At 51.8% G+C, this 25,743-nt stretch overlaps 1 protein-coding gene across 16 annotated transcripts in view; it reads left to right on the forward strand.

The window, feature by feature from the left end:
- RAP1GAP2 (RAP1 GTPase activating protein 2) overlaps window positions 1-25,743 on the forward strand; it is a 257,076-nt gene that overhangs the window by 222,625 nt on the left and 8,708 nt on the right. For 14 of the 16 annotated variants that reach the window (XM_064378120.1, XM_064378127.1, XM_064378124.1 and 11 more), the window contains 8 exons: window positions 3,027-3,098; window positions 3,606-3,692; window positions 5,594-5,728; window positions 13,290-13,427; window positions 15,736-15,854; window positions 23,217-23,330; window positions 23,593-23,707; window positions 24,183-24,309. In XM_064378120.1, coding sequence (XP_064234190.1) covers window positions 3,027-3,098; window positions 3,606-3,692; window positions 5,594-5,728; window positions 13,290-13,427; window positions 15,736-15,854; window positions 23,217-23,330; window positions 23,593-23,707; window positions 24,183-24,309 — 907 coding nt within the window. The remainder of the gene's footprint in view (window positions 1-3,026; window positions 3,099-3,605; window positions 3,693-5,593; window positions 5,729-13,289; window positions 13,428-15,735; window positions 15,855-23,216; window positions 23,331-23,592; window positions 23,708-24,182; window positions 24,310-25,743) is intronic. The other 2 variants (XR_010343282.1, XM_064378126.1) reach the window with 1 other exon arrangement.

A 25,743-nucleotide genomic window follows, 5' to 3' on the forward strand; every position in this document is an offset into this window, starting at 1 on the left:
CCATCGGTCTCCCAAAGTGCTGGGATTATAGGCATGAACTATCGCACCCGCTGTCTTGTCTTTACCCACTCTTCTAAGCCACAAAGCATAGCATTGTCCTCAGAGGGCTGATGAGAAGCAGAGAGGCAGGGCTCCTGGAAGGAGCAGGCTGTGGGACCTTGATCGTGCACCACCTGCCAGGCAGACACTGAGGCTGGAAGGCAAGATATGTGAATGGGGCCAGGGAGGGGGTCCAGCCCTCCAAGGTACTCCCCAAAGCGCTGTCCATGCACACTCCCAGCAGCACCCCAGGTGATTAATAGACTGTGAGGAGGACCTGGTTAGATCCCCAGGGGGCCTAGTGAAACAGGACCTCGGCTGAGCCCAGCAGGCTCAGGGGCTAGGGCAGAGAAGGCTGAGATTTCCTCATCGACTGAGCACACCCCAGGAGGTCTCCACTGGGGAGGGTGAGCAGAAGGAAGAAGAGTCAGGGAGGGCTGGGGCTGGGTATGCACAGGAGGGCCTCCTTTCTGTCAACGGAGGGGCTGGGCAGTCTTGGGTTCTGGTCCTGACCCTGCCTCTGCTGTGTCACCTCATGGCAGTTCCTTCCCTCTCTGGGCCTCTATTTTTGTCTGTGTGAAATGAGGAAGTTGGAGTAGACAGCCTGTGGCTTCCTGCCCTGACATCCTGCGGGAGGGAGGAGGGGCAGGTGGGAGTGTGTGTGGTGGGTTGCCAGGTGGTTTGGGGGTACTCTGTACATTTCAGGAGCCCTTTACTGGGTGCAGGTCAGCAGGGGAAGTCAAAAGGGCACTGGGCGACAGTGGTGACCCCTCACCAGCTGCTTGCTCAGGCCAGGCACGGTGCTGGGTCCTTAGACACACAGTCTCGAATCCTGACAAGCCGCTGGTGAGACAGGACCCCTTGTTATTAGGAGGAAGCAGAAGCTGAGCACTGAACTCACTTAAGACCTGAGGCCGCAGAGGCAGGGGCCATGGGGCTGAGATTCCTGTCTGGGTCTGCCTGTGGTCTTGGTCATTGGGCCATCAGAGCAGGCGGGAAGTTGGCTCCATGGACTCAGGCGTGCAAGAAGCATCACATTGGACTATTTTTCAGAAATGAGTTTGTGAGATTGGAAGGAAAGTCCAACTCAGCCATCACTAGGACTGCCCCCTTGCCCTCCCCTACCCTGTCCTGCCTCCCACTCCTGAAGTCCTCGAAGGCATCAGGAATCTCACGCCAGGGAGGGCCCTGTCTCTGTAGCCCCTCCCCATTCCCGTCACGACTGGTCTGCTGCTTGGACAAGGCCCTGTGCGCCATCACGGCTCCCAGGCCACCCTTGGGCCTGGGGCCTTTGTCAAGTTTTCAGCTTTCTGAGGTCCCCAGTGCATCCTCATGACTCACACCAAGCTCCTTCCTCCTTCCAGCTGTGAGGGCCCTTCCCCAGAGTCCCCTGCATCTGCCTCCCTTCCTCCAAGCCCTCGCCAGAGGCCCACACTGAATTTAGAAGCAGGAAGGTGGGGTTGTGTTCAGGCAACTTCTGCTTTCAGCTGAGTGACCCAGATGTCCCAAGAGAGGGGAACAACAAAGGCAGGGCTGCCTGGTTGGAATTGGGGTCAGGAGAGGTGCACAGTGAGGGTGGGAGGGGAATGCACCTCCCAAGGAAAGACCCTGTCCCCTGCGAGGCCCATGGGGCCGCTGCTGTGCGACTGTCTGGCTGGAGAGTATGCCTGAAGCCACTTAGCAGTCAGCACAGACCACTGATGCAGGCTGGAGAAGAAAGGGGGAGGAGGGGTGGGAAGGGAGAGCTGGGCCTGCCCTGTGGCCTCCGTCCCAGGTGCCTGCAGTCCGCAGCCTCGCAGCCTCCCCATACCCCCAGCCCTGATTCTGGCTCCATGAGTGAGTTCTTGACTCGGGCGGCCGGTGCCTGGTGGATGGTCGGAGGGAACCAGACAGCCTCGAGCTCGGGAAGAGAAAGCCCGTATTGACCAGCTCTCTCCTGCTCCGTCTCCTCTCCAGACTCTGGCAGGGCCTTTCCTTGGCTTGGTGCCCAGCTGCCTGCTCGCCTAGCCTGGCAGACTCTGCATCTGTCCCACTTCACAGGCCGGGGAGGCTGGCAGCATGCCAGAGCCGGGCTTACATCAGCAGCCGCTCAGGGAAGGGATGGCAGTCTCCTGAGCGCCCCGCAGCCTCATGGGCTGAGGACAGGTGAAATCAGGGCACCTCCGTGCAGAGGGAAGGTGGAGGCTGGGGCCCGTCCCACACCTGGGAGACCCCCATGTGGAGAACCTGGATGCTGTTACTCCAACGTTCAGGCTCGCTCAGGCTGCCAGAGGTGGGAACCCCACCTTCAATTCCTAGCCTGTTCCCCGGACTGGCTGACGCTGTGCATACGGCCAGGACTCCCAAACATGGGTCCACGGGCTGCACGAGAGCTCCGAGGGGCCTGCGCCTCCAATTCAGCAGGGTTAGGACGAAGCCCGTGAACCCAGTATTTATTGTTTGAACACTTGAAGCAATTCTGCAGCAATTCTGATTCATGGCTGAGTTTAGGAGTCAGGCTTGGGAAGAGAACCCTAGAGTCGGGTGGGGAGAGGCCTGATGCTCTGTTCCTCTTGTGGCTAATCACCTGTGTGACATGGAGACCTCTGTGTGTCTCTGGGTGTCTGTTTCCTCATCAGGGAGCAGCAGTTCCCCTTGTACCTTCTCGGTAGGATTAGCGTGGCGGTGGAACGAGGCCGTGAGATAGCATCTTGTGGGCACCTGCGCTGCATTGTAACTAGGCTCCCAGCCTGTCCAGTCATCTGGCCAAACCTGCTTCTGGCCTCTAGGAATGCAGAGGAGAGGCTGCGGGTGGCTTTGCCCCGTCCGGCCCCCTTCTAGGAACAGTGGCTGGGGCCTGAGCCGGAGATGCTCACAGGAGAATTTTCTTTGTACTCTGGGAGGGGGAGGAGGAAGGAGGTGAGTGGCTTTGCTGTGAGAAGTGTGGCTCCCTAGGGCCAACGCTCACCTCCTCCCTCCAGGTCATGCCGTGACTCTGTTTCATTCAGGTCTCTGTCACCGCGCGGGAAGATGTGCCCACCTTTGGCCCACCTCTGCCGAGCCCCCCTGTTTTCCAGAAGGTAGGTAGGATGCTCTTCCTTCTGCTCTGCTCACATCTGCGACACCAGGTCCCAGGGCTTGAGTGGCAGGTTGGGATGGGGCCGAGGTCAGGCTGGAAACAGAGATCCTTTTGCAGGTTTGGGAGGACCCTCCTTTCTTGGGGTCTCTCCCCACCTCTTTCAGGCTGCCAGTCTGGCCCAGCATAGGACCACTGGTTGGCTTATTTGACACTGAGGTTGCTTTTCTGCTAAAAGAAGGGTTTTTATGTCAAGCCCTGGTCACAAGAGCCTTGGGCAGGAATGATCTCCAGCCACAGGGGTGCCACTGAGGCTTCCCAGGACCACGGACGCGGGTTTCCATGTTGGTATATTAGCAAGTGGGCTTGTCCTGGGCTAGAAATGACCGGCTGCCAGAAGGGACCTTTTGGGGTTCTTCCCATGCCCCCGGCTCCGCCTGCCTGTCCCTGTGGCTGAAGATCTGGCAGCAGCCGAGAGTGGGAGACCTGAGGGCTGCCTTGTCTGTTCCAGGGCCCAGAGTTCAGGGAGTTTCTGCTTACCAAGCTCACCAATGCCGAGAACGCCTGCTGCAAGTCGGACAAGTTTGCAAAGCTGGAGGTGAGACTGTGGGTTCTGGAAGGTCTCCTCCTGCCCACTGGGCCTCCTGTTAGCCTCATCCGGGGATCCTCCATCCTCTTTTTGAGACAGAGTCTTGCTCTGTCGCCAGGCTGGAGTGCAGTGGTGCGATCTCAGCTCACTGCAACCTCCGTTTCCTGGGTTCAAGCCATTCTTTGCCTCAGCCTCCTGAGTAGCTGGGTTTACAGGTGTGTGCCATCACACCTGGCTAATTTTTATAGGGTTTTTTTTTTTTTTTGCAATGGAGTCTCACTCTGTTGCCAGGCTAGAGTGCAGTGGTGTGGCTCACTGCAACCTCTACCTCCTGGGCTCCAGCAATTCTCCTACCTCAGCCTTCTGAGTAGCTGGGACTACAGGCGCATGCCGCCGCACCTGGCTAATTTTTTGTATTTTTAGTAGAGATGTTTTAGTAGGATTTCACCATGTTGCCCAGGCTGGTCGTGAACTCCTGAGCTCAGGCAGTCCACCTGCCTCGGCCTCCCAAAGTGCTGGGATTACAGGCGTGAGCCACTACGCCCGGCCTTATTTTTGTATTGTTAGTAGAGATGGGGTTTCTCCATGTTGGCCCGGCTGGTCTTGAATTCTTGATCTCAGGTGATCCACCTGCCTCAGCCTCCCAAAGTACTGGGATTATAGGTGTGAGCCACCGTACCCGGCCAATCAGTCATTTTTAAAGCTCTTACTGTATGTCAGGCCCTGTTCTGTTCCCTAGGATATGGGGATGAGTGAGACAGTTTCTGTCCCTGTAGAGCTCACAGGATGGTGGGAGGGGGTCATTACTAATAGACAATAATAGTACACTGTGCCAGTGCTAGGCCGGGATGGAGATCAGCACAGCTCAGATAGTGACTGCTTCTGCCTGTGGGGTATTGAGGGTGTGTTCAGGGAAGGCTTCTTGGAGGAGGGGGCCCATGAGTAGCTGAATCTTGATATTGGATGAACCTTCTGCCTGGAGGAAAGACTGGGGAAGGGAGGGCTGACCTGGCATGGGAAACAGCATGAGAAAAGGCCAAGAAAAACCAGAGACCAACTTCCTGAGGGAGCTCCTGAGGGTTTGCTGTGGCCTAAGGACCCACGGGGGCTGGAATGGTGGGAGACACAGCCGGAGATGTTGGTTGGATCAGATCCAGAAGGGCTTAGAGCTGGAGGAGGTAGGCTGCTAGCAAAGTACTTAGGCAGGAGAGTGAGGGGTTCGACGTGTACGCCAGAGGGATTGTCTGTCATTGAGAGTGACGGTGGTGACAGGGCAAGAGGTGCAGGAAGGTGGCCAGTTAAAAGCCATTTAACAGGAATCCAGGAGAGATGACAGAGGCTTCTGTCATATGGGAGGAAATGGTTCTGCTCAGCGAACTCCTGGCTGTAAGCACTGGGGAAAGTGGGATTGGTTGGAGGATGACTCTTAGGCCTTCGGCCTGGCCTCTTTGATGACATGGTGGCCGAGTTGTGCCTGTGAAGGCCGGGTTGCTGAAAGGGCCAGTCCTCGTCTGTGTGAATGGCAGCCCCTGGCGTCCACGTGTGTGGCTCTGGACGAACGTCTGGATGGAGAGGAGTGGTGGGCAGTTGGGTGCGTGGATGTGGAGCTGGGGCAGAGGCTGAGCTGGGACTCCCTCTTCCTTCTGCTCCTCTGCCACCGAGGTGGAGCCGTGGCAGTGGTGGGAAGACCTGGGGAGAAGGCCACGGGGAGTAGAGCAGGGGGTTGGGCTCGTAGCCTTCTTCTCAGCTATAGCATTTGTGAGCGTGAAGCTCAGCTCAGCTGTAGGTCCACACTGTGGCTGGGCTGGGCAGAATGCCAGTCCCTAGGCCAGGTGTCTGGAGCTCATGAGGAGAGGGCACATTTTGGCTCTCAGAGTCCACTTCCCCATCCCCACCCTCTTCCCTTCTAGGACCGGACCAGGGCTGCCCTCCTGGACAACCTTCACGATGAGCTCCACGCCCACACGCAGGCCATGCTGGGACTGGGCCCAGAGGAGGACAAGTTTGAGAATGGAGGCCACGGGGGATTCCTGGAGTCTTTTAAGGTACGGGCATAAGAGTGACTGACGGTGGCTGTGGCAGGGGTATGGGGGGCAAAGAAAGGAAGTGGTCCAAGGTCCATGGGATGCCGACCCCAGAGCCCAAGGGCCAGCTAGAGGGGTGACAGGAAACGTAGGGGATCCAGGTGTTTGCAAAGGGCAGGGCCATTAGGAAGTGTGTGAGTCTGGAGCAGCCAACAGCATCTTCAGCACCTTCTCTATCCTTCCTTCATCAGGGTCATCTTCTCCAGGCCCAGGAGTCTGATCGGCTGGGACAGGTAGAGAGGTAGCGGAGGGAGAGGAGCCAGGGCCGCCTCCTGTGTCAGGGAGCCCAGGGCAGAACGGCAGGAGCAAGGAGCACAGGCCTTAGGGCTCTTCTGGAGCTGGCGGGTGCTGCAGATTCTGCCCAGCTAGCTGGCTGAGCATTGGAAGACCTGGCAGGGCAGGAGGCATGGAACTATAGGCAGGTCCCTGTGGACTTTGCCAGGGGAAAAGCTCTAGAACCAGCTGCTAGAGGAAGCAGTGAGCTCCCTGTCCCTGGAGGTATTCAAGTGGCGCTCGACCAGCCCCCAAGCTGGCATGGGGTAGAGAAGCTTTTTCATCTCCTGCTTGCTGAGCGCTTGCTGGTCCACACGGCACTTAGATCCAGCATGTGGTTTAAGCCTGGCCATAGCCTGTGCGGGTGGCAGAACAGGTCTTGTTATTTTCACTAACACACATGGGCAGGGTGAGAAATGCCACAGGACTGGCCAGGTCCTCACAGTGGCGCAGAGGGAGAGCCTCCTTTCCAATGCAGGCCTTCTGAGTCTTCGATCAGTGTTCTGCTGGACGGCTTGTTAGAGGGTGCTTTGGAAAGCTCCCATTGGGGACCTCATGTGCAGGCTAGGGCTGCACCCACCTAGATTAAAATCCCAGCTGTGTGCGGTCCTGGCTGCTGTCTTTAAAGGCTCTTAAGGTCCATCTTTCTTGTCAACAACATAAGGATAAGAAGCGGGTCCCCGTCATAGAGCCAGCGTGAGTTCAGTGTCTAATGCCTGCAAAGGTCCATATTGCCTGAAATGCAGTCAGGCTCAGAAGTGTGGGCTGTCATTATGGCTGTGTAAAGTGAAAGCCTCACACACATTATCCCACCTGAAGACTCACAGCTGCCCTCTGTGCTGTGCGGAAGGCCGTTATTTTGGGTATAATGACTTTGGTATAATAATTCATACTCAGTTTTAATAATTACGGGCATAGTATTTCATGTGAGGAAAGCAAGCCTCAAAGACACAGAATAATTGTCCCGTCATGGAGCAGGTGGAGTTGAATTCAGGTCTGCCAGATTCCAAAGCCTGTGCTTTCAGTGGTTGTGTGATGCCACCCCACACCTCTGACTCCGTTAAGACTCCACCCATGCTAGCCTGGGCCTGGGCAGGCCTGGGTCAGTCCCCGCAGAGAGCAGGGCACAGCTCCTCTGGCCCTAGTTGGGGCCAGCTGCCGATTCCTCTTGGGGGTGGGAAAAGGAGCCAAGCTGCTTGTCCAGGCTGGTGGGAGATTCCTGGGGCACCTGTGTTAGTGGTGATGGGCAGAGGGAGCTGGGTGAAATAGGGGAAATTGGGAGATCAAGACAGAGGAGGGCTGAGGAAGAAGAGGAACAGGGGAGCACCACAGGGGCCCGGTCGGACAGCCCAGCGAGAGACGGTGAATGTGAGATGCGGTAAATGGGAAAACCGGCTTGGGTCTGGGGAAGGCAGGAAGGGGCCAGTCAAGCCTTTCACAGACTCTCGACTCTTCCTTCCAGAGTCCACTGCACTCCATGGCCTGCATATCAAAACGTTCCGCATCCCTCAGGAAACGTAATTTATGTAGAACTATCAGAGTTGAGCGGCAGTTGGCGAGCCAACATAATGTATTTTGTAGACATTTAATGAGGTGCTTGTTTTGAGTTTTGCAGGTTTCTTTCAGTATTTTGGGGTTAACAGTTGGTTTTTCAGGTTTCAAGTATTTCTGTATCCTGGAGATGCTCGTGGGCTGTGGACACTCTGCCCATGGCACCCAGTGGAGAAGGCGATCCAGCAGCTAAATATGGGTGGCAGGTTTAAGGAATGTGGCTTGAGGCTGGTCTGTCCAGTGCCCGCCTCTGGCAGGAGTCACACTTGATCTGTATTTGACTCCAGGAGATCTGATGTATTCCTAGAGGGGTTTACAAGAGAGGAGATGCTTTAAGACTTCATCACGGCTCATCTTTGATCCAGTGATCCAGGGAATCCTTTTCAACCCGAAATCCCTGCAATGGTAGGTTGAAGACAGACCTGCTTCTACATTCTGCTTTCACTCCTACCTGAGGTAGCACCATGGGGCACAGGAGGGACTGTCACAGTCACACAGAGTAAGCTCGGAGCCCCGATGGTTGTGACCAGATTTTTTTTTTTTTTTTTTTTTTTTTTTTGGTGACAGGTTCTCGTTCTGTTGCCCAGGCTGGAGTGCAGTGGCATGATCTCCGCTCACTGCAGCCTGCACCTCCCAGGTTCAAGCGATTCTCCTACCTCAGCCTCCTGAGTAGCTGGGATTACAGGCACCCGCAACCATGCCTGGCTAATTTTTGCGTTTTTAATAGAGACAAGGTTTCACCATGTTGGCCAGGCTGGTCTTGAACTCCTGACCTCATGTGATCTGCCCGCCTGGGCCTCCCAGAGTGCTGGGATTATAGGCATAAGCCACCCGCCTGGCCATTTGTGGCCAGCTTTTTTCCCTCCCAGCTGGGGAACATGAGCTCCTGTTCCCTGTCCCTTTCATCATTACCCCACATCTCCCAAGTGTGGAGGCCTGAGCTGGGGGTGGGGCACGCTCAGCCGCATGGAGGCCTGGGGCCTGGGGTGGATTCTGATGTTTAGGCCTTGCCTGTGGCCAGGCCTGTGTGTCCGGCCCAGCTCAGGAAACCATCTCTAGTTTTGGCATTTTTTCCTGGGCACCTTGGGTGGTGCTGTTGTATCAGCAGGACACTGCTTGTGGAGTTCACCCACACCTTCCTGGGTTCCTTCTTGAAAGAAGTGATACCTGAAATGATTCCAGAAAGAAAATTGGATGCATTATCTCCTCCTGTCAAAATTCTTTTTCTTAAAAGATTTTTTTGAGATAGAGTTCCGCTTTTGTTGCCCAGGCCTAGGCTGGAGTGCAGTGGCGCGATCTCAGCTCACTGCAACCTCTGTCTCATGGGCTCAAGCGATTCTCCTGCCTCAGCCTCCCAAGTAACTGGGATTACAGGTGCCCACCACCATGCCCAGATAATTTTTGTATTTTAGTAGAGATGGGGTTTCATAATGTTGGCCAGTCTGGTCTCAAACTCGTAACCTCAGGGATCTGCCCGCCTTGGCCTCCCAAAGTGTTGGGATTACAGGCTTGACCCACCATGCCCAGCCCCCTTCCTATCAAAGTTCTCATCTCCCAGGCCGATGGGAACGTAATGGGAATCCCTAGGGCTGAAAGCCATCTCAGCCATCTATCCTTGCCTCTTGTGGGGCTGTTCTTCCCTCACTTCAGCACTGACCCTTGGTCTTTCTCCCAAGAAGCAGACTCACCGTTGCCCTGTGCTGCGCCACCTGGCACCTCACACCCCTTAGAGCGGCTCCTCACAGCTCGCTTTCATTCTCCTGGCTGTAATGGAAATCTTTCTCCCAGGAGACACAGAGCAGTTGGCTTTTGGACATCTAGACCTGCTTTTCAAACTGAGCTGCTTGGAGATATTGTCAGCAGTCTGCTAGTTCTGCAAACACTTCTAAAGTTTGCATTTTCACTTAGACCTAAAAAAAAAAAAGTCCAGTTATAAAGAGTAGACGTTTGCAGTGATCACTCCAATGAAAAGTTGTTCCTGTGGGATAAACAGGTGGGACCTGACATCGGCACTGGAGGTGCTGCCTGGGGGAGCCCTGGGGTGGGCGGTCTGTGAGCACATTCTCGGGAGTCTGGTGATAACATTTTTCACGATAAAGGAGCTGTACATGTTTCACCTGTGAAAGATGTTGATCTCTAGACTGTTCTCAAATGCCATGCTTAGTCGCTGCCAGCTGTCGATGAGGCTTTTATTGGTCCGTAATGCAGTGGAAAGTGACAGTGCCTGCTCTACCAACATGGTATGGCATAGAGCGCATGCATGCCACGTTGTGAGAAACGCTGAGCTCGCCCAGTTCTCCACTGACCTCCTCGCGCAGAGTGGGAGCAGAGGACCAGGGAGGAGAAGGCTGCCGGGCTGGCTGTGACGGAGCCGGGGCCTTGGAAAGCGGGGAGCTGCTGGGTTCATTTCTCCCAGCCTTTGAGGGACTGTGATAGTCGATGCATTGGTCTGACCTGACCCCTAGTGGCAGGAGAGGCTGCAGCGATCCCTGGCTGTCTTTGGCCCCGCTGTACCTGCAGGGAGGTACCTTGTAGTCAGGTCTCCCTAGCAGTGCCAGTGATGGTGGGTGGAGCCCAGCAGAGCCCCGTGCAGAATCCTTGGCCTTTGGCATCTTTGCCCCTCCTTTTCCTCCTGACAGGGAGTTGCGATGTCAGGATGGCCCCCTGTTTTGGGAGTCCACGAGAGCGCCCAGGCCTTGCGCTTGGCCTCGCTCCACTCCTGGGTGGGAGCCATGGTCTCCTGGAGCAGAGCTGGCGTCTGTCCTGCATTTGCCGCCCTAGAGGGACAGAGTGCTGACTCCTCACACTTAGCCCGTCGTCTCCTCGTTACCTCGCTGACTCCAGCGGCTGCACCAGGCCTATTTGAGGAGCCAGTGTCCTCCCTGATGCCAGCCTCTGAGATTTTTATTTTTTTGGTGGGGGCCTTGAAAATTCTTGGTTTCTTTTTTTTTTGGGAGAGAGTTTCACTCTTGTCACCCGGGCTGGAGTGCAATAGCACGATCTTGGCTCACTGCAACCTCTGCGTCCTGGGTTCAAGCGATTCTCCTGCCTCAGCCTCCTGAGTAGCTGGAATTACAACCATGCACTACCATGCCCAGCTAATTTTGTATTTTTAGTAGAGACAGGGTTTCTCCATGTTGGCCAGGCTGGTCTCGAACTCCTGACCTCAGGTGATCTGCCCGTCTTGGTCTCCCAAAGTGCTGGGATTATAGGTGTGAGCCACTGTGCCTGGCTACCTCTGAGATTTTTTTTTTTTTTTTGTGGGGGCATTGAAAATTCTTGGTTTCTAGTCATCCTTAGGTCATCCCCCAGTTGAATTGTGTTTTCAGTCTGGACCGTTTTTTAGTATACAGGGACCCTTTGATCTGGAGCCCAGGGTCCTGTGTTTGGATCCTGGGTCCATCTCTTAAGTGCTGTGTGGCCTTTCAAAACCTTTTCTGTCCAATGCCTGTCCTCTCTGCATCTCAGAATTGTAGAAATTCAAAAGCGTGTATGCGAGGCTCATTAGCCCAGATACTGTTACACAGGAGTGATTCTATCCCACGTGGATTCCTTTCTGGGAAAGAGACAGGGAGGAATACAATCACGTGTTGCCCGGCGACGGGAATATGTTCTGAGAAATGCATCCTTGGTGTTTGGTCGTTATGTGAACAGCAGGGTGTACACAGACCTGGATGGTCTAGCCTGCTACACACATTGGTACAGAGCCGGTGGCCGCCAGGCTACTGCCCTGTGCTGCAGGTTCCTGCGTGAATATTGTAGGCATTTGTAACATAAAGACAGGCATTTGTGTATCTGGACATCTAAATACAGAAAAGTGGTACAGTAAAAATACAGTGTTAGAATCTGAATAGGACCTGTGTCGTATGTATGGTCTGCTGTTGACTGCAGTGTCATGGTGTGGCATCTGACTGTGTATCAGAAGGTCCATGATTAGTTTGAAATGTCATTGATGATGGCGGTGGCAACACACAAGGGCACCAAGAGAATTTAAAGATGCTGAGTTTTTTGTTTTTTTTTTAAAGATAGATTCTCATTCTGTTGCCCAGGCTGGAGTGCAGTGGTGCAATCTGGGCTCACCACAACCTCCGCCTCCCAGGTTCAAGCGATTCTCCTGCCTCAGCTTCCCGAGTAGCTGGGACTACAGGCACATACCACCATGCCCAGCTAATTTTTGTGTTTTTTAGTAGAGATGGGGGTGTCACCATGTTGGCCAGGCTGGTCTCAAACTCCTGACCTCAGGTGATCTGCCCGCCTCGGCTTCCCAAGTGCTGGGATTACAGGCATGAGGCACCGTGCCTGTGTGCTTGTTATTACCAGGAAGAGAAGCCACACGTACTGGATAGTTGCGATGTGCTGGGCACTCTCCTCAGAGCTTTGTGTGTATTTTCACAACAACCCCCTGGTGTAGACACCCACATCTCTTTCCCTGGTAAGTCTCAGAGAAGCTCGGTAACCTAACCGGGCATACTCAGCCAGTGGGTGCTGGAGTAGAGAGCCCAGATACAAGTCCTGGCGGTGAAACGCTAAAGCCTCCGTGCTTCTAAGTTTCATTGCCGCCCGGTCAGATCGAGTGACTGGTTGAATGACTAGTTTAGGGGTTACTTTAGAGAACCTTCTCTCCCTAGAATTCTGACATCATCTTTGAGGGCCTTTGGAGCCAGAGAGAGCTTCATCCAGGGGGCAGCCAGAAGCCCCTAGGACTTCCTTGTGAGGAAATCCTCCCTGAGGTCACGCTGAGCTCTGCTCCACTGTAACACTCCCCTTCCCATCCAGAGCAGTCTGAGGGTGTTGTCACTTCCCGGGTCCACCCCTTCCGTGGCTCCATAATCTTGTTTTTTAGCTGCTCTTCTCACTCTCACACGCACTTTGACAAAGCCCTGACCGCCCTGGTGGCCCTCTCCTGGGGACTTCACCATTTGCCAATGTGGCCTTGCTCCTGGGTGGCTTGAGCAGCTCCGGGCCCCCCGAGACCCTGCACTTCTGCCAGGCTGAGGTGCCTCTCCTCTTCTGGTGGCTGCATCAAACCGTGGGCCATAACGAAGGCGTGCCTGACGCCCCTGCGAGTGGGAGGGGTGGCTCAGTGCCTGGCTCGATGCACAGATGAGTAAGAGACCCTCACGCGCTTTCACCAACGGCTAGCATGTTCCAAGTTGCACCAATCACACTTTGGGATATAATCCAGTGCATATTATAGATGGAGGCTCAGTTTTCTGGAAAAGAGTCAGCTTGTGGTCAGGCACCTGGGTGTGCTGAATCCCCACCACGATCCTGCGTGAAACACAGAATTCCCACTTGACAGATGAGGAAGCTGTAGCTTAGAGGGGCTGGGAGCTAGGCCAGTGTCGTACAGGTTGGTTGAGCTCCAAGCCTCATTTTCCTGACCTGTAAGATGAAGATAACCTTTGTCCACCCTGCAGGGGAGCTGGGGCACTGACCCCTCAGATTCCCTCCAGCCCGGGCTGTGCCTTGCCTCTAGCCAGGCCCAGAGTGTGGGGCAGAATGTGGGAACATCCTCTGTAAGCTGGAGTAGCTGTAGTATGGGCCTCTGTGACCGTGTGTGTATGTGGGTGTGTGTGTGTGTGTGTACACGCGTGTGCACACACATGCTGACAGCTGTGTCTACAGACCCCAGGAAGAGGGCAGGGTCATCCAGAGAGCCCAGATGCTGATTCCCAGGCCCTCGTTCTCTCCGTAGAGGGCCATCCGCGTGCGCAGCCACTCCATGGAGACTGTGGTGGGTGGCCAGAAGAAGTCGCACGGCGGAGGCATCCCTGGCAGCCTCAGCGGCGGCATCTCTCACAACAGCATGGAGGTCACCAAGACCACCTTCTCGGTGAGTGGCCCTGGGGCAGCAGGTGGGTCCCAGGGAGGTCCCCTGAGACCTATGGAGGAAGGGTGCCCCCACTCAGGCTTGGCCAAGCAACTCCATCAGGGCAAGCTGGATGATGGAGGGAAACTGAGGCTGCTAAGGGGTGACTTTGGGCCCTGACCTCTGAAAATGGTCCTTTGGTGCCTCCATCCTAGACAGCACCTGGGGTTGGCCGCGATGGCCTGAGAAGACCTCCTGTCCTATGTGCTGAGTTTCCTTGATAGCTAGACTCCTCCTCAGGGCCAGCCCTGCAAAATGGTCTTGAGGTGTGTTTCGCTGCACAGGGCCTTGGGACCTGTGACTGTGAGGGGGTGTCCTTGCTTTGTTATTACTGGTGCCAGCAGTAGCTGCCTCAGCTTACTGTGCACCAGGCACTGAGCTAAGTGACCCGTGGACGCGATCTCAGCTGCTTCCCATAACAGCTGTCCGAGGCAGGTGCTGGTGTGTCCTTCTGTTCCCATTTGGGGAAAAGGAGGCCCAGTGGGGTTAAGTAACTTACTAGAAGCCACTCAGCTCAGCTGAAGAGCTGGGATTTCAGTGCAAATCTACTGGATCCAAAGTCTATGCTCTTCATCACCTTGTGCACAGTTCCCAAGGAAAGAGGGTCCTGCAGGCCTGTGAGTTTGAGCCCAGTGGACTTGCACCAGGGGCTGGGGGGTTGGAGGGGATCACGTAGTTGGGTCTTTTATAAAGCAAAGTGGGCCGGGTGCGGTGGCTCACACCTGAAATCCCGGTACTTTTGGAGGCCGAGGAGAGTGGATCCCTTGAGTCCAGAAATTCGAGACCAGCCTGGGCAACAAAGCGAGACCCTGTATCTACAAAACAACACAAAAATTAGCTGAGCATGGTGTCACACACCTGTAGTCTTTGCAACTTGGGAGGCTGAGGTGGGAGGATCACCTCTACCTAGGGAGGTGGAGGCTCTAATGAGCTGTGATTGGGCCACTGCGCTCCAGCCTGGGTGTCAGAGCGAGACCCTGTCTCAAAAACAAACTAACTAAAGCCAAGTGGCTTTGGATTTGTATAGACTGGGATTTTCCTTTCTTCTTTTTCTTCAAAATAGCAGAACCTACTCACCATGGTACTAATTATGAGTATTATAAATGGCCTTGCATAATTAATTTAATTGAGCAAATATTTTCCCAGCTATTATGCTGTTACCCCTGAGGGTGCGTGGAGTGAGCAGAGCAGGGCCCTACCTCCATGCTGTGTATCAGGAGACTCGGGAGACTCGCGCCGGGTTTTACCACTCTCCTGAGGTTGCATAGCATGTATGTGGCAGGAGCTGGGGCCTGGGTTGGAGGCTTGGTGGCCTCTGAAGATTGGTTCCGGGCTCCTGTCTGCCTTCCTCAAGGTCCCACCATGCGTTGTCCGCTGTGAGGCCGGGGGAAACTGTCTAGAGCAGAAGCCATCTGGCTGACCCCGGCCACCTGCCAGTGCCTGTGGACCCGGCCTCACTCTCAGTCTCATTACTGTGACACCTGCTGGGCCCCTTTTGTTGTGAGGAATGAAGGAGAGTCAGGAGGCCTCACCTGCCAGTGATTTGCTGGATGACCTTGTCACAATCTCACTCTTTGGTCTTCAGCCTCCTCACCGGTAAAATGAGAGGTTGAACCAGGTCCCTCCGGGGTTTCCCTGGCTCTGTGCCTCTTGGTCTGTATCCCCCTGAATTGTTCTGACCTTCTTAGTGTCCAGGGCTCCCTCACCCCGTGTTCCTCCAAAGTTGTGATTTTTTTTTTTTTTTTTTTTTTGCGACAGGGTCTTTTTTTGCCCAGGCTGGAGTGCAATGGTGCGATCTCAGCTCACTGCAACCTCTGCCTCCTGGGTTCAATTGATTCTCCTGCCTCAGCCTCCTGAGTAGCTGGGATCACAGGCACCTGCTACCACACCCAGTTAATTTTTGTATTTTTAGTAGAGACAGGGTTTCGCCATGTTAGCTAGGCTGGCCTCAAACTCCTGACCTTGTGATCCACTCGCCTCAGCCTCCCAAAGTGCTGGGATGACAGGCGGGAGCCACGGGGCTTGCCAGTTGTGGTCTTTGGTGGATCACTACCTGGGGCCACGAGGTTTGGCTTCACACAGGGAAAGAGGCTGTCACTGGCCTGAGTCTTGAGGTCTCAGCTCCGATTATATAGATCTCAACCTTCCTAGCTGTCCTGCTATTTTCTGGGGTCTCTTCCAGAGCAGGAGCCATTTGTAGACCAGGGAGGGGGATGAAGGGATAGATCGGTGTTCGGGCCAGGAGCACTCATTTTGGCGATTTCATCGGCAGCCTCCAGTGGTGGCGGCAACGGCGAAGAACCAGTCACGGAGTCCCATCAAGCGGCGGTCGGGGCTCTTCCCCCGCCTGCACACGGGCTCAGAAGGCCAGGGGGACAGCCGGGCACGATGGTAACTGTTGGGAAACCCCTGCTCCAGCCTGAATCATGGGGTCTGTCAACCCTCTCCACTGTACAGTGTTTAGTGCCCAACCTTGGGCGAGGAGCTTTGCCCAGATGGCCCTGACTTCAGGCACCTGCCTGACCTGTCACTCACTTAGCTCTTTATCCAGAGGCTGACGGGGCCAGTCTCAACATGGGGCTTTCCAGAGTTACTCTTGCAGCATTTTGACCCGGGCTAGAGTCATTGCTGGGTTCTTGTTCCTTTGCCTCCTTTTTCATTGCTCACTCCAATGGCCTGTCTTGTGGGAGCCTTCCCTGATTCTGCCAGGCAGAGTTCCTTGCACCTTCCTTTGGACTTCTAAAAGGTTCTGTGCTTTCTTCTTTTTAAGCAACTCATATATTACATTTAACCTGTTCTGATTCTTTAAAAAACTGAACACATAGTACTTGCACATTTTTTGGGGGTGCATGTGATATTTTGATAAAATGCATAATGATCAAATCAAGGTAATGGAACTATCTATCACCTCAAACATTTATCTTTTGTGTCAGGAACATTCCAGCTCTTTTCTAGCTCTTTTGAACTATGAAAAACATTACTATCAACTGTGGTCACTGTATTATACTATTGAACACTAGATTGTATTTCTGACTGACTGTATTTTTGTACCCATTAACCAACTTCTGTTCATGCTGCCCTCCCACCCCTTCCCAGCCTCTGGTGATACCAGCCAACTCTCTATCTCCACAAGATTCACTTTTTCAGCTCCCACAAATGAGTGAGAACATGCGATATTTGTCTTTTTTTTTTTTTTTTGAGACAGAGTCTTGCTCTGTCACCCAGGCTACAGTGCAGTGGTGCAATCTCAGCTCACTGCAACTTCTGCCTTCTGAGTTCAAGCAATTCTCCTGTCTCAGTCTCCTTGAGTAGCTGGGACTACGGGTGTGCACCACCACATCTGGCTAATTTTTGTATTTTTAGTAGAGACGGGGTTTCACCATGTTGGCTAGGCTGGTCTCGAATTCCTGATATCAAGTGATCCACGCACCTTGGCCTCCCAAAGTGCTGGGATTACAGGTGTGAGCCACCACGCCCGGCCATGATATTTATCTTTACGTGTCTGGCTTTCACCTAACATAATGACCTCCAGTTCCACTCATGTTGCTGCAAATGACAGGATTGCATTCTTTTTCTATGGCTGAATAACATCTGTTCTGTATGTCCACAACATTTTCCTCATCCCCTTATCTGCTGATGGACACTGAGGGTGATTCTGTACCTTGGGTATTGTGAGTAGAGCTGCAACAAACATGGGAGTGTAAATATCTCTTCCACCTACTGATTTCCTTTCTTTTGGATATAGTTACCCTGCAGTGGGATTGCTGGGTCACACGGTAGCTCCGTTTTTAGTGCTTTGAGGCCCCTCCATACTGTCTTCCATAGAGGCTGTGCCAATCACTGTACGAGCATTTCCCTTTCTCTGCATCCTCACCAGCATTCGTGATTTCCTGTCTTTTTGATAAAAGCCATTTTAACTGCGGTGAGATGATATCTCATTCTGGTTCCTGCAGTGGGGGCAGATGTCAGAGAGGATGTGGAGAAATGGGAACCCTTGTTCATTGCTGGTAGGAATGTAAAATAGTGCAACTGCTTCGGAAAACAGTCTTGACGGTTCCTTAGAAGGTTAAACGTACAGTTACTGTGTAACCAACAATTCCACTCCTAGGTGTCTTCCCATGAGAGTTGAAAACAGCTGTCCATGAAAAAATACTCACATTTACATCTCCTTGATAATTAGTGATGTTGAATGTTTTTTGATTTACCTGTTGGCTATCTGTATGTCTTTTGAGAAATATCTATTCATGTTTCTTGCCCTTTAAAAAATCGTGTTGTTTGTGTTTTTGCTGTTGATTTTTTCTGAGTTCCTCATGATATATTCAGGTTATTAATCTTCGTTGGATGGATAGTTTGCAAATATTTCCTCCTATTCTTCAGATTGGCTCTTGGTTGATGGTTTCCTTTGCTGTGCAGAAGCTTTTCAACTTGTTGTAATCCCATTTGTCTATTTTTGATTTTATTGTCCGTGCTTTTGAGGTCTTACCTAAAAAGCTTTTGCCCAGACAGACCAACATCCTGAAGCATTTCCCCAGTGTTTTCTTCTAGGAGTTTCTTTGTTTCATGCCTTAGATTTAATCCATTTTGATTTGATTTTTATGTATGGTGAGAGAGAAGGGTCTGGTTTTAATCTTTTGCATATGGTTATCTAGTTTTACCAGCACCACTTACTGAAGAGACTGCCCTTTCCCAATGTATATTCTCAGCACCTTTGTTGAAATGAAATGATCGGGAGAGAGATCCAAGATGGCTGATCACTAGCAGCTCGGGCTCGTAGTTCCCAGTGAAAGTGCAGAGAACGAGAGGACGCCACACTTTCAGACGAATATTTGTTGCTCACGGACCAGGAGATTCCCAGCAGAGGAGCTCCACGTGTCGCCAGGGCGACTCTTGTGGCCGGCGTGGCGGTTTTGCTGGTGCCTTAGCGCGCCAGTTTTTGGTGCAGAGTCCGGAGATTCCTGGGCAGAAAAGCACCATCAATCTTAACACTGCTGTTTTGGCCGGTGCAGTGGTTTGCTCAGATTTCGGCGCTGGGATCGCAATTCCTCATCAGTAACGGAACAAGGCTTAATAGATTACGAGTGTGTTCCAATAACAGAAGCAGGTTTCAAAACGTGGGTGATAAGAAACTTCTGTGAATTAAAAGAACTTGTTCTAACCCAATGCAAAGAAACCAAGAACCTTGAAAAAAGGTTTGACGAAATGTTAACGAGAATGGACAATTTAGAGAGGAATATAAGTGAATTGATGGAGCTGAAAAACACAACACGAGAAGTTCGCGAAGTATGCACAAGTTTAAATAGTCGAATTGATCAAGTAGAAGAAAGGATATCAGAAGTTGAGAACCAGCTCAGTGAAATGAAACGAGAAGACAAGATTGGAGAAGAAAGGATGAAAAGGAATGAGCAAAGTCTCCAGGAAATATGGGACTATGTGAAAAGACCTAATTTACGTTTGATAGGTGTACCTGAATGTGATGAAGAGAATGAATCCAAGTTGGAAAATACTCTTCAGGATATCATTCAGGAAAATTTTCCCAACCTGGCAAGGCAGGGTAATATTCAACTCCAGGTAATACAGAGAACACCACAAAGATATTCTTCAAGAAGACCAACCCCAAGGCACATAATTGCCAGATTTATTAGGGTTGAAATGAAGGAGAAAATACTAAGCGCAGCCAGAGAGAAAGATCAGGTTACCCATAAAGGGAAACCTATCAGACTCACAGCAGATCTCTCAGCAGAAACCCTACACGCCAGAAAAGAGTGGGGACCAATATTTAACATCCTTAAAGAAAAGAACTTTCAACCTAGAATTTCCTATCCAGCCAAACTAAGCTTTATAATCGAAGGAAAAATTAAATCCTTTGCGAACAAACAAGTACTTAGAGAGTTCACCACCACCAGGCCTGCTTTACAAGAGCTTCTGAAAGAAGCACTATACATATAAAGGAACAACCAATATCAGCCTTTCCAAAAATATATCAAAAAGAAAAGAACATTAACACAACGAAAAATTTACACTAACTAATGGGCAAAACAGCCAGCTAGCATCAAATGCCAGTATTAAAGTTATATATATTCTAATCGGATAAAAAGCCAAAACCCATAGGTATGCTGCATCCAGACCCATCTCACATGCAACAATACACAAAGACTCAAAACAAAGAGAAGGAGGAAGATTTATTAACCAATCAGAGAGTAAAAATAAACAAATAAATAAAAAGCAGGAGATGGCAATTCTCGCCTCTGATAAAGTAGACTTTAAAGCAACAAAGAGCAAAAGAGGCAAAGAAGGACATTACATAATGGCAAAAGGATCAACGTAACAAGAAGAGCTAACGATTTTATAGATCAAGGAGACAGAAAATTAACAAGGACATCCAGGACTTGAACTCAGACCTGGAACAAGTAAACTTAATAAACATTTATAGAACTCTCCACTTCAAATACATAAAACATACATTACCACCTCACACCTATTCCATAAGTGACTACATAATTGGAAGTAAATCACTCCTCAGTAATCGCATAGCATTTCATAGGTTTAAATGAAATATTGGTTGGCCGCTCGTTTGTTATTTTCTTCCCTTATTCCTTCCTGTTTACATCAAGTATAATTATTGGTATAAAAGAGGTTTTCAATACCCATTACTAAACTGCCTTCTAGCCTGGGCAAGAAAGCAATACTCCTATTCTCTCTCTCTCTTTCTTTTCCTTTTTCCTCCTCTTCTTTATTCTTTTTCTTTTTCTTTCTTTCTTTCTTTCAAAAAAAAAAAAAAAAAAAATTCTTGCATGAGAATAGTAGACACCCCCCTGCCCCAGCCCCATCCTCAGGTTTCAGCCCACCAGCCTGTTTGTGGGGTCCTAAAAAAAAAAAAAAAAAAAAAATGAAATGATCATGTGGATTTTGTTCTGTATTATTAATGTGATGTATCACGTTTGTTGATTTGTGGATGTTGAACCATCCTTGCATCCCTGGAACAAATCCCACTTGATCATGGTGAATGATCTTTTTGATGCATTGCTGAATTCTGTTTGATAATATTTTGCTGAGATTTTTGCATCTGTGTTTATCAGGAATATTGGCTTGTAACACTCTCTTTGTTGTATCCTTGTATGGTTTTGATGTCTTTCTGATTCTTTAGTTAGTGAGCCCATTTGTTCTTTATTTCAGCAAGCAGCATTTCTTGAGTGCCATGTGCTGGGTACAGTGCTGAGTGCTCAGACAAGTGCTGCAAAAACATGCAAGCCTGTCCTCCAGAAGCTCACAGTCTAGTAAAGGACAGGGAGGCACAGTCTAGTAAGGGAAAGGGGATTTGGTTGACTTCCGAATTCCCAAGTTGTCTGCCTATAGTCCTGGGCGGTGGCACCATGTTCTGAAGTAGGGCTTGCAGGACAAGAGGCAGAGTTATGGAGAAGGATGAAAAGCTCCGTTTGGAACCTGTGCATGGGAGTTTTTGTGAACCATCAGTAGAGATGTTCAGGGAGTGGTCAGAGTTGTAGGTTTTTATTTTATTTTATCTATTTTTATATACTTTAAGTTCTGTGCAGAATGTGCAGGTTTGTTACATAGAAATACATGTGCCATGGTGATTTGCTGCACCCAGCAACCCGTCATCTAGGTTTTAAGCCTCGCATGCATTAGGTATTTCTCCTAACGCTCTCTCCCTCCCCTTGTCCCCAATCCCCCAACAGGCCCCGGTGTGTGATGCTCCCTTCCCTGTGTCCATGTGTTCTCACTGTTCAGCTCCCACTTATGAGTGAGACCATGCGGTGTTTGGTTTTCTGTTCCTGTGTTAGTCTGCTGAGGATGATGGTTCCAGCTTCATCCATGTCCTTGCAAAGGACATGAACTCATTCTTTTTTGTGGCTGCATAGTATTCCACGTTGTATGAGAGGCCTTGACTAGAGAAGGAGAGTTGGGAATCAATAGGGTAGAGGTAGTGGTTAATGGTGGCGTAATAGAGCACCACGTTTAAGGGTAGGTGGAGAAGGGAAGCTGGTGAAGCTGACTGGGAAGGAAAGATGAGAGGAGAGAAGGAGGAGATAGAATCTCTAAAGCCAGAGGAGGAGAAATTCCAGGAAGGGAGGATATCTGTGTCAGACACGCAGTGATATCTGGCACGGTGACCCAAACCCTGCACAGGTTGACAGGAGGTTATTAGCAACCTCATCAAAAGTGCATTGAGACACTTCACACCTCTAGCATGGCTTTAATCAAAAAGACAAATAATAACAGATGTCAGAGAGGATATGGAGAAATGGGAACGCTTGCTCATTGCTGGTGGAAGTGTAACATAGTGCAACTACTTTGGAACAGTCTGGCAGTTCCTTAGAAGGTTAAACATAGAGTTACCATATGACCAAGCAAATCTACTCCTATGTGTTTATACCCAAGAGAGTGAGAACAGTGGACCATGAAAAACCAAGTCTACCAGTACAGCTAATACACAGATGTTCATGGCAGCATTACTCATCCTAGCCCAAACTGGAAAGAATCCAAATGTCCATCATCTGGTGGATGGATAAACAAAATGCGATCTAGCCATAAAATAGATTATTATTAGAATAAAAAGCAATAAAGTGCGGATACAAGCTACAACATTGGCGCATAGGTGAACCTTGGAAGCATTAAGTTTAAGAAGCCAGACAAAAATGCCATATTATATGGTTCTGTTTACATGACTGTCCGGAAGAGGCCAGTCTACAGTGATGGCTTAGGAATCGGGTGGGAGTTGTGGGGAGAGGAATAGGAAGTGATTACAGATGGCTCCAGGGTTTCCTTTAGGGGCCAAACGTGTTCTAAAATCAGATGGTGGTGATAGTTGCACAACTCTGAATATACTAAAAGCCATTGCACTGTATACTTTAAATAGGTGAGTTCTGTGGTACGTAGATTCTGTTTCAACAATACTATTGTTTAAAAAGTGCATTGATGGCAGGTGCAGTGGCTCATAACGCCTGTAATCTCAGAACTCTGGGAGGCTGAGGTAGGCAGGTCACTTGAAGTCGGGAGTTCAAGACCAGCCTGACCAACATGGTGAAACCCTGTCTCTACTAAAAATACAAAAATTAGCCAGGCGTGGTGGCACATGCGTGTAATTCCAGCTACTCGGGAGGCTGAAGCAGGAGAATTGCTTGAACCTGGGAGGCAGAGATTGCAGTGAGCCAAGATCATGCCACTGCATTCCAGCCTGAGTGATAGAATGAGACTCCATCTCAAAAAAAAGTGCATTGAGGACACGGCCACCCTGTCCCACACAGCAGGCACTGTGGGCACTGTCCATGGTCTTTGTTAGACTGTAGGAGAAGGAAACTCTTGGCTGAGAGTACCCTTGCTTCCCAGCTCCCAGGGCAGCCTCCTCATGTGGATCCAGGAGCGTATTCTCGTCTGTATGAAGGGCAGCCTCCTGGGACCTCCCTGGAGTCCATGTGTCTTGGGTGGTTCCTGCAGTGGGGGCAGATGTCACAGACTCCGCCATATTTCCTGCTGCATTCCCCACATGTGTGAGGCCACAGCATGGGTGAGAGAGATCTGGGCTAGAGGCCATCAAGCCAGGACCCCAGCTTGGCAGCTCTGGACTTGACCATGAACCTAGAGTAGCCCCTATAGTAGGGATCAGGAAACCCTGCCATGTGCTGCCATCTCTGGGGGGGCTCAGGTGGGAAAGGACGTCTTGGCAGTGATGCTTGGTGGGTCGTTTGACCCCACAGCCCCCTACAATGCTGGTCACCGGCTTTTCTGTTCCCTCAGTGACAGCGCATCCAGCACGCCCAAGACACCGGACGGCGGACACTCCTCTCAGGAGATAAAGTCTGAGACCTCATCCAATCCCAGCTCTCCGGAAATCTGCCCCAACAAGGAGAAGTAAGAGAGTGAGGGTGAGGGAAAGACTGGCTTTGGCCACGGAGCCCTGGAACACACTCTCTGCCTCTTGGCTGGTTGAGAGTGACCGTCTCCTGCCTCTGGAACTCTCCAGAACACAAAGGCTGATGGGTGGGGGCGTAGGCAGCTGCCAGAGGACAGGCTCAGATCTCCACGGGGGCTGCCCTGTCCGATCCTGGGAGAACCCAGGGGTGGAGGGCTCTCACGTGCCACCAGGGCCGGCTTTGCTTCCTGTTCCCTGCAGGCCCTTTATGAAGTTGAAGGAGAATGGCCGCGCCATCTCCCGCTCCTCCTCCAGCACCAGCAGTGTGAGCAGCACCGCCGGGGAGGGCGAGGCCATGGAGGAGGGCGACAGTGGGGTAGGTGTGCCCGTCTACCCTTGGGCAGGCACTCTGGGCGCTGGCCAGCCACCCTCCTTGCATTAGAATGGCACTGTGGATCGAGCCTACTCCAGTCTTTGCAGAGGAAAGGGGAAGAATGGAAACTAGAGGTGGGCTCGTCGGCCATCAACATGCCCTGGGCGCCGTGGGTGAGGGGATCTCTCTCAGAGTGACATGGCAGCAGCAGCAGAGGGCAGGGGCCAGACCTGACGGTGTCCCTGCCTTGGGGCTCCTGGCTGGAGTGCTAAGTGGCTAATGCCGGCCCAGGAGGTTGGGTCAAAGGTCCTTCTTGGAGCAGGAAAGCTTAGAACCAGGGTTGAAGTCAGCAAGAAAGAAAAGAGCAGGTGGGGAGTGGGAGGCAGTGGCCGTCCTGGGCTTGTGGGTGCTATCTCAGGCCTGTGTAATGTGGCTACCAAGGGTGGGCTGACCTCGCTCACCCAGCCTCTCTCCTCAGAGCAGCCAGCCATCCACAACGTCACCCTTCAAGCAGGAGGTGTTTGTCTACAGCCCGTCCCCGAGCAGCGAGAGCCCCAGCCTGGGTGCAGCTGCCACTCCAATCATCATGAGCCGGAGTCCCACAGGTCAGTGGCATCGGCGGTGCATGTGACATTACCGGGAGGGCAGGCCGTGCCCTGTCCATGGTTGGCCACAGCCACACCAAACCGTCCAGTCTTCAGCCCTTCTCCCCGCTGTGAGGCTCCCTCTCTGCGAGCTCTCTCCATCTGTTCATTGGCCTTCACAGCCTAAGTTCCTAACCTCCCTACACGGAGAGTGTGAAACTGAGGCACAGAGTGGTGAAAGCCTTGCAGGAGACCCTGTGGGAATTCACTCAGGGTGGTGGCAAAAATAATAAGGGAAAAATAGTAGAGAAAGTTACAGAATATAGTCTCAAACCCTTTTGGAAGGCCTAAAGGTTTTTTCATAGTTTCAGTAGGAGTTTCAGCTGAAGGCAGCCTAAATCCCCCTTGCATTGAGTTAATAAGTAAAGCAAATAGCCACGGTATGTGGGGGAGTTTACCTAACTAACTTGTTTACTCATGTGGTCTTAAAACTAACCTTTGAGCCAGATGGCACTCTCGGGGAGGTTGACCAAGATATCCACTAATGGTGTTTGCTTTGGCCGTCGGAATCTGTGCTTTAATCTTCACTCTAGTGGTGTTGACCCAAGCCTTTCTCAATTAAACTTTACTAAATAAGTGCAAGTCTCTCTAGCTAGTGAGGGCCGGCAGTTGCAACTGTTTACGGCACTCTGCAGGGTGCCTGTAAGCCACAGGGACCCTCAGCCACACTGGCAAAGCATGATATCTGTGTGTCAGTGCACTTGATTCATCCGTCACTGGGTCAGGATCTGCAGGACAGACCCCCATAGGTAGTGACCCTGATGAGATCCCATAGTGGGAGTCAGGATTGGTGACGAGGAAGCTGAGCACTGTCCACTGGCCGCCCTCCCCACCTGCCAGCGCTCCGGGGCCCCTCTGTCCTGGTGGGGGTCCTGATAATACAAGAGGGAGAAGGGCTGCAAGGGGAGGGAACAGCAGGTTCCAGGCCCAGAGGCGAGGAGAGAGCAGGCGTTCTGGACCTGCACGTGGTTCACAGCAGCTGGAGTCCACAGAGCCAAGCAACAGGCTGGAGCGTTGGCAGGCCGAGGTCATCCCCAAGACCCTGGTGAGGATTTGTTCTCTGGCTGGCAGCTGCTGTGGGAGACGCTTCAGTATTTGAAGATTCTTAAGTAGGGAAGCACCGTCCGGAGTTGAGAAAGACCAGTTTGGTTGCTGCAGCTGCTGGGTGGAGAATGGGTTAGTGGGGAGCAGGAACAGAGAGGAAGGAAGAGAGGAGACAGGAGGGGAACCGGGCTGCGGCAGAGCGCCTGGGTTCGGGAGGTACCAAGGAGGTAAAATGTAGGGGCTCAGTAGCGGGGCTTCGGAGAGAGCAGGAGTCTGGATTTGGGGTTCTGTGATCCCTGCAGCTGGGCAGAGTAGGGGAGCCAGCTCTGGGGAGAGGGTGGGGGGCCAGCA

The sequence above is a fragment of the Aotus nancymaae genome, unplaced genomic scaffold (genome assembly GCF_030222135.1).
Source record: "Aotus nancymaae isolate 86718 unplaced genomic scaffold, 86718_ANA_hifiasm-v0.15.2.pri h1tg000018l, whole genome shotgun sequence".
In the NCBI taxonomy this organism is placed as follows: Eukaryota; Metazoa; Chordata; class Mammalia; order Primates; family Aotidae; genus Aotus; species Aotus nancymaae.